Raw genomic sequence first — 8,032 nt, 5'->3', positions numbered from 1 at the left:
ACATATTTATAAAAACAAGCATAGAGTACATTGAGTCGACTCGAGTACCTGGAATTGAATTTTCTACACCACACCCTCCTGATGGATGAAGGCATATTATCAGAATTGCTGTTTTAACCTCCAAGAGCAGTCAGTATTCATTGTGATGTCGGTCTGTCTGTCAGTGACTCTGAAATTTTTCAACTACTATCAGATGAATAGCCATTAAGGTTTTTACAGACTATCTAGCGCGATCATTGAGTCAAAATTATTTGTCCAATACTTTGGTTTATGACCAAATCCCTGCAGAACAAACTTCCATCTGCCTCAGCTAGCTTGTGTTTAGTGCTAATTAGCAAATGCAAAGATAAACATACTTTTTGTAAACATGTTTCACTCAAAGCATGCCAAGTAGGCTATACAGCCTAACAGGAATTTTATCAGATACTTGATGCGTTTGGTTTGGTTTATTTACTGTTCATTTTTCAAGTTTTGAGAAAGAACATGAGAAATTCTTAAGAGTTACAAAGTTGGAGCATGACTTTCTGCCAGCTCCTGATGCTGTCCTACCATTAAATTATGCTGATTTAATGATTGCAGCCGATCAATCAAAATACTGCTAATGCAGCTAGTTGGAAGGGTTTCAAGACTTGTTTGTGAAACTCATTCCATTAAACACCCGAAATAGTGAAAGTAATAGTAAACTGTTACTAACTGTTGTACAGATTTATTTTGAAGCAGCAACACATTGCAAACAATGGTTCACCATTTCCAATTGAATGTAACGCGATATTCAAGGTCCCACTACAAAGTCAGCAGAGCAAAAAAAAAACCAAAAAAAAAAACCATTTCTCTTAAAATGCAAAAACAAAGAAAGATCTCTACCAAACGCGAAGAAAGCTCATATCCAGAAAAAAAACAAAACCCATGATGTTAATGTTTTAAAGAGCTGAAGTACAGTATTTACAGAACACAAAATTAAAAGCAGACTACTGTACAACTCTTTGCTACATTTACATATGCAAACAGAAGGCTTAACTTCCAGAGGAAAAAATAAATACACATCTGATTTCTATTACACAACCTTTTGTGTCTTAACCCTATTAAAATAATTTTGTAATCATAAAAATCTCATACAGTATATATACATACACTTGATGCAGGTGTGTTTCTTACAACACACACATGCTGTTTATGCATTCTCTTAAAATTGGACCGCTTTCGTTCTGAGCCACACATTTGGTCTTCCTTTACATGCGAGTTTGTATAATGACGATGGCATTCGATTCTCATTTGAACCTGTTGACTGGGTTTCCAATGAGCTCTGGGCACTGCTCTTCGCCTTTTGCAATCTTGTCGCACTTTTTGAACAGGTCGTAGTTGATCTTGTCAGTTAGCACGCTGTCCTGCTTATACTGCGGGTGCTTTGCAACAAATTCCCTCATCCACTTGGCCATGGTCATCAACTCGCCTGTTTCAGATCAGCAAAATTAACAGTTACGCTCAGATTTAAAGCTGCATAAAGAGAAAATCGGCTTTGGCTTATGAGAAAGTTACGTTTTGTCCCTTAATGCAAATTTACCTGAGGCACGTTTCTTGATGAGCTTCAGGTAATTCAAAATGGTGCACCTGGTGTCCACATCAACTTCCATGTTTTCCAGATAGCAGTTAAGGATCGGGATCAGTCCTTGAAATACTCCCTCCTGGTGATAAAAAAGTAGAGCTGCAACGATTAATCGATTAGTTGTCAACTACTAAATTAATCGCCAACTATTCTGATAATTGATTAATTGGTTTCGAGTTATTTTTTTAAACAAATGATGCAAAACTGATAGCTTCTTAAATGTGAATATGTTCTGTTTCTTTACTCCTTTATGACAGTAAACTGATTATCTTTGGATTGTGGACAAAACAAAGACATTATTCTAAGAGGGTTACAAACACTGCTAGCCTTGTAGTCACATCATGTAAACAGCCTAAAGTAGGTGCTTTTTCCATTTTACACATTTGTAATAAGTGAAACCAGATTGATCAAAACGATGTATAGGGTCCTTTTAACTGAATTAACTGTGTTAGTGTAAATATTGGATTTTATTCAAGTAACCGGGAGCCATAGCTGGTTTGCAGCCATTTGCCAATATTTACTTATACTACTGTTGTTCTTTTCACCAAGTGGATACAGTGTTACAATCTCTTTGATGTGGACAGTTACAGCAGTTACAGCTACATGAAAAAATTAAGAGATCACCATACATTGATACTGAGGGGAACATGAATGTCTAAGGTAAATTTCACAGCAATCCACTAAATAGTTGATAAGATATTTCAGTCTAGACCAAAATGATGGGCCATCTATTGAGCCATACTGCTTACATGGCTAAAACATGCAAGATAATAAATCACCTTTCCATTGATGATTGTGTCAATGCTCATCAGCATGTACTCTTCGTTAGTACCCTCAGTCTCCAGGCCGTTCTGAGCAGAAGCAGTGCCATCAAGGCCCGGGTTGCAGCCTATTGGTGGACAATACAAATGTTTTACTACTCTTATTGGAGGCATTCACTGTAAGAATCAATGTAAAGTGTTGCACTTATTGTTTGACCCACCTTTGAAGATGTCCTTTCGGAAGTAAAACATACCCTCCTGGACAGCGTTTCTCTTCTGTGCGACCTTCATGTTTTCGTCAACCTAATGAAAGACAAGGGTTTACTGTATCAGAGCTCTCCGTAAAAAGTAGATCATTGTCCACATGTCCTTCATTCATTAATTAAACATCTCTTCACATTTTATAAAAGCCTAGAGCTGTGTAGCTGTTTTTACCTTTGACAAAGGGATCAGAAAGTCCAGTTTATAGGACAAGATCACTCTGGTAAGCAGGACGACAAAGACCACGTATGCAGCGTTTTCAAAGTCAGTTAGCTGCACCTGAGAAACAGAAGCAACAATAAAACTGAACTCACTCTCAGGTTTTTTTTTTCCTTTATTTGACATGCCTTGTCATCAAAGATTAACACAGATTACAACTAAAAGTTAAGTGATGGTGCAGTTAGTTATTACCTCCATCGGGCGGAACTCAACCCTCCAGCCGATATCAGAGTTTGGAGGTGGAGGTTTAAACCTCATCGTCTGCCAGTTGGTCGACTGGAGGTTCTGCAAGAAGACAGTTTGGTTTGAATAAATACGACCATGTACTGTGTTTTGTATACATGTTTGTCTTTCTTCTAAGAAACTGCTTAAGGAATACAGAAAACCTCACCTCAAAGTGATCAGACTCATTTTCATCATCCAAGTGAATTTTCTCCTCAAATACAGACAGTGGATCTCGGATGAAGAGGTGTGCTATGTGTTGAGCCAGCAGCTTGTCTATTCCTACACACAGAAAGCTGATTATTCTTTACTGTACAAGCATCTATTAGTGAAGCTGAATGGCGTTCATTTCATATTCCATTTCACGGCTAACATATTTGTATATTAGCTTTGAAAATGACGGTACCTGCATCGAGCAGCTGCTTGTTGATCTCCTCGTCTATTGTCAAATCAATGTCGTTGTACTTCTCGCCACAGCTAGACAGGTAGCTGTCAATTGAATCATATCTTGACTTGAAGATCCTGTATTTGTCGTTTTTCAGTGGCTGCAAAGAAAAAAACCCCAACATTTTTATAATTTTTATAAGCATCAAAAGTTTTACTGTGATATCTTAGAAGTACTATTGCCTTTAGCTTGAGAAAGGTTTTAAGAGAAACCGAGTAAAATTACATTGCACAGCCATATTGTACATAGTCTTAATTCTTTTCTTTTATATGTCTTATACTATTATTATTGTCAATTTTAAACGTATGATTCTTGACCTGCGGTATTTGCTTTATTTTATATTTTCTACCTACTATGTTTATTGTTATGCACCAAAATACTGAAGCAGATTCCTTGTATGTGTAAAACTATTTGGCAGCAAAGCAGTTTCTGACTGATACATTGTGCAAAATAAATAAGTGTGTTTTGCTCCCTATGGGTCTGGTTGTTCAGGGTGTCCCTCTGCTCACCTTGAGCCCGCGTTCCTCCTGTGTCCTGTCGTCCACTGAGGCAGAAATAACTCCCCAGCGACAATCATTATCTGACACAAAGCCTCTGTAGAAGGGTGAGGCCGCACTCAACGCCATCTGTAAAGAGCCAAAACAGCATTCAGCAGTGTGTAGTGTTTTATAAACAACCAAAAAAAAAAAAAACAAAGCCACACAATCTTCTCTGTTTATTGTTACTGTGACTTCTGGACTAAACTGCCAAATCCCAAATCCAAATATTTGATTCAGTTAATAGATAATTAGTTATAGTAGTCCGACTGAAGAAGACGTCAGGTAAATAATCATAATACATGATAGGAAGTGCGTGCTTTTCTACTCACCACTATGGGGCAGAATGTCGCTAGTTGGTCATAAAGGTACCTTGCCTCATCAATGCTACAAGCTTGGAATGTCACCTGCAGAAGCATCGTAAAAAAGAGGCTGAAGTACATTTATAAATCACTTATTGGGACTGTAATGTTGCAGACAAAAATCAAAACAGTCCAGGTTACACCATCGTTATTACATCACTGTTTGAAAACAAAAAGGATGATTCAAGGCAGCAGAGACTTCGGAGATGTCACACTACCCAGTCAGTACCTGCAGACAGCAGTTGCCCATGCCGAAGCCCATGCAGTCCATGTAGATATGATCGGGCAGCGCTGCCCTTGCTGCTTCACCATCATCCTCAGGAAACTCCTCCACAAATGGAGATGGAGTGCACTTGTCTCTGAAAACTGAAACACAAAGTGAAATCTAGTCATAATTATTATTTCCCATGCATTCTGAGAGCCAAAGGAAATGCATCAAAATCTATGCATTTCTCATTCAAGTGAAATCTCATTTAGTCAAAAGGTGTTTTCTAAATGTACTGCTAATAGTTTTTTATTATTGAAAAAGGAAGAACATTAGGCTTTGGGGCTGCCAGAGTGCCGTTGTTACATAGTAGTGAACAAGAGACAAAGTGAACAAACTTGCACTGTAGCTACAAGTCATGGGCAGACAGCATGTTGTTACATAATGAAGAGTAATGTTTAATGTGCTGCAGCTGAGCAGCTAATTAGCTAACTAAGAAACAGAAGTTAGCAGTGCACTTTTCCGCAGTGAATGTTTTTTGGGTTGCACATTAAACCAGCTAATGTGCAGGACAACACACGTCTTCATATTTGTAAGTTAGATATGTAGGAGACTTTTTAGCAGGAAAGCGAATGTGGATGTTGTTCAGAGTCTGTGGCTCTTGTCTTGTGTAGCAGGCTGTTGGATTGCTCAGTGTGACGTTACTGCTTTACGCCAGTATGGAAATAGGGTCTCCAACTATGTAGACGGATATTTGAACCGTATTCCGTCTAACTATAAATAAGTAAATGTCACATTTTAATTGAAAAACAAAACAAGTTTATAATACTATTCGTCTCATTTCATTCACTTACTTGGCACATTAATCACAACTTTCTCTCCTCTTCTGTGACGTATGTTTCTGGTAAGGGTGCTGGAAAAGCAAATCCACAAACACATGCAGTCATGTACACAACACACATACACAAACTTCATTATACAAAAACAAGCATGCGCAGTGAAAGGAACATGCATATATGGCATCTTCAAAATCTACTGGCACAAACAGTAAAAATACATCAGGAAAAAAAACATGTCTTTACAGCCTATACAGGGTCAGATACAGATATAAAAATCCAAGAATATAATCGCCTGATAGTAATTATTTTACATAAACACATTGAAAATCATATCAGCGAGTTAACCACACATGCACATTGTCACAAAGTTATAACCATGAAGCCTACCTGAATCTTGGGTGTCTGTTGATGGCTTCGTCTGGGAAAAACAGTGACTTTGACACCCCTTTCTCAACAGGGGTCGGCCGGTGCTCTGGTTTGGTGAAACCTGGGCAACCTAACCTACACAAAGGATCAAAACATTACTATTATAAGGCTGCAAATAACAGTGTTATATATTATGTGTTATATGATTATTCTGCCAAATAATTTCTCAATAAATTGATTAACTGTTTTGTCTCAAAATGTCAGAAAATAGAGAAATATGCAAATTATAACTTTCCAAAACCTAAAGTGACATATTCAAATACTTGTTTTGTCTGACCAGCAGTCTACAACCCAAAGATATCACAGTCCATAAGTATGACAGAGAAAAGCATCAAACCCTCACACTGGAGAAGCTAAAAATCAGCATTTTTGCAAATTGAAAATGACAGAAAGCTAAATCCATGAACAAATTGTAAACTTACAAAATCCATCAAATTGAATTAAACATAAAGCACACAACTGCAAAACTTTTGAACATAATTTTTTTTGTTCTTGTCTCCACTCACAATTATTAAAAGAGGGTTAAAACATTTGCTCATTGTAAACCAGAGTACCTTGGAAATGAGGTGATGGTGCAGAGGGTTTCGTTCTTGTTCAGGACAGACGAGGCCTCTCGTCGTCTCTTCCCCATGTTGCCCTCCACGGTGTTGAACTCTGACATCGTGCCGCCGTAGGGCTGCCCTGGAGTTCCTTCAATCATGTAGCTGCCATACTCTGGTCTCCAAAGCGTGGGGTGACTGAAAACATAATTTAAAAATGTTGTAAAACATTCGGCTTTTTTTAGGTCAGCAAGAAAAAAGGACATCAAAAAAGTGCCCTGGTCTCCGTATCATGATGACCTTTCTGATTGAATAAACTCTCCGTTTATCGTATGTCAGCCATAATCTTGGCGGGGCACACCAACACGATGTATTTGTGCTCCGGAGCGTGCTCTTTGGTGTGTGCGACAGAGGGGCAGTAATGAGGAATGCATCGGCTCTACTATTCCCACTGCCATTGGTATTTCCCCTGGGTGAAGTTGGCTCCACAGATTTAGACCGACGTCATGGGCAGCGAGCAAGCATAACACTCACAAGCTTGTACAAACACATTTACACGCCTGCAGAAAACTCTACTACAGTTTAAGCATGCAAACAGCATGCTCAGATTATTGCCGCTGACCTGAGGTCAAATATCCTCACATCACCTCCACGTTTTGGAGATTTTTAGGGATTTCGCTAGAGCCCATTTGTAAAAAGGTTCAACTTATTACAGAACAAAATCATCATCTTCAAAAATGCTAAAAAAGGTAGGAGACAAATGGTTTAACTTTTTAAATTTGTCTTATTATAGACTAAAATGAATCCACAAGCAATCCACGCTCAAGTGTGACATTATTAAGGATCATACAATGTTGCAAATGTATGTAGTTTAAATGCAGTAATACCTTATTTTATTTTTATACTTTTACACTCTTCAAAGTGAACTCAGATCCTTTAATGTGTCAAACTAACAGGCCATGATATTTCAGGAGTTGTGTGTACACAAAGACCGAACGATGTTGAGGTATAAATAAAGACGAGGGTTTAACAAACTGATGAAACACTAAACCTCCTGTGGGACACCGTGGGCACTAACACTATGAAAAGCAACACGTTTGGAACCAACGTTCCTCTTATGTTGTGGTGCTGAACTCAGTACTCAGAGGACCTTGTTCAGAGAAGAGACCAAAGATCACTGAGATCCTCTGCAGAGATGGAAGAGAATCACTCCTGCCTCCACAAAGACAAATAAAAGCCCCATGAAGTCTGTAAAACAGCACTTAATGATTGACTATGAGAACGAGGAAAGGGGCTCTCTGGTCTGTTGAGACAAAAATGTAAACCTTTGGCCTGAATACCTGAGGAGGAACACTGCTCATCACATTGATAATAACATCTCTATGGTGAGGCCGACACCAGTGTCACGATATGGGGAAACTCCTCTGTGGCAGGGACTGGCAAGGTGGGCAGGACTGATGAGTTTCAGCTCTTTGAATGATTTCTGCTGTAAAGTTTTACAATTGAGGTCTATGGGAATTGATTGGCTTTTGGAGCCAGCCTCAAGTGGCCATTCAGTGAAATGCAGTTTTTGGCACTTAACGTTTACGTAGCTTTATTTTTCCAGCCGTGGAC

General features: G+C 38.6%; 1 protein-coding gene across 2 annotated transcripts in view; it reads right to left on the bottom strand.

The window, feature by feature from the left end:
• Positions 1–690: 690 nt before the first annotated feature.
• The window catches only part of gclc (glutamate-cysteine ligase, catalytic subunit), a 12,951-nt gene continuing 5,609 nt past the window's right edge, over positions 691–8,032 (bottom strand). For both annotated transcript variants that reach the window (XM_046070326.1, XM_046070327.1), the window contains 14 exons: positions 6,434–6,616; positions 5,841–5,954; positions 5,469–5,527; positions 4,639–4,775; positions 4,380–4,454; positions 4,021–4,137; positions 3,473–3,611; positions 3,236–3,348; positions 3,037–3,129; positions 2,800–2,904; positions 2,586–2,667; positions 2,383–2,492; positions 1,562–1,682; positions 691–1,450 (listed from right to left, as the gene is read on the bottom strand). In XM_046070326.1, the coding sequence (XP_045926282.1) occupies positions 1,269–1,450; positions 1,562–1,682; positions 2,383–2,492; positions 2,586–2,667; positions 2,800–2,904; positions 3,037–3,129; positions 3,236–3,348; positions 3,473–3,611; positions 4,021–4,137; positions 4,380–4,454; positions 4,639–4,775; positions 5,469–5,527; positions 5,841–5,954; positions 6,434–6,616 (1,630 nt within the window). In that variant the 3' untranslated portion in view covers positions 691–1,268. The remainder of the gene's footprint in view (positions 1,451–1,561; positions 1,683–2,382; positions 2,493–2,585; positions 2,668–2,799; positions 2,905–3,036; positions 3,130–3,235; positions 3,349–3,472; positions 3,612–4,020; positions 4,138–4,379; positions 4,455–4,638; positions 4,776–5,468; positions 5,528–5,840; positions 5,955–6,433; positions 6,617–8,032) is intronic.

The sequence above is a fragment of the Micropterus dolomieu genome, linkage group LG15 (assembly GCF_021292245.1).
Source record: "Micropterus dolomieu isolate WLL.071019.BEF.003 ecotype Adirondacks linkage group LG15, ASM2129224v1, whole genome shotgun sequence".
NCBI lineage: Eukaryota > Metazoa > Chordata > Actinopteri > Centrarchiformes > Centrarchidae > Micropterus > Micropterus dolomieu.
This window is presented reverse-complemented; position numbering and strand designations above follow the sequence as displayed.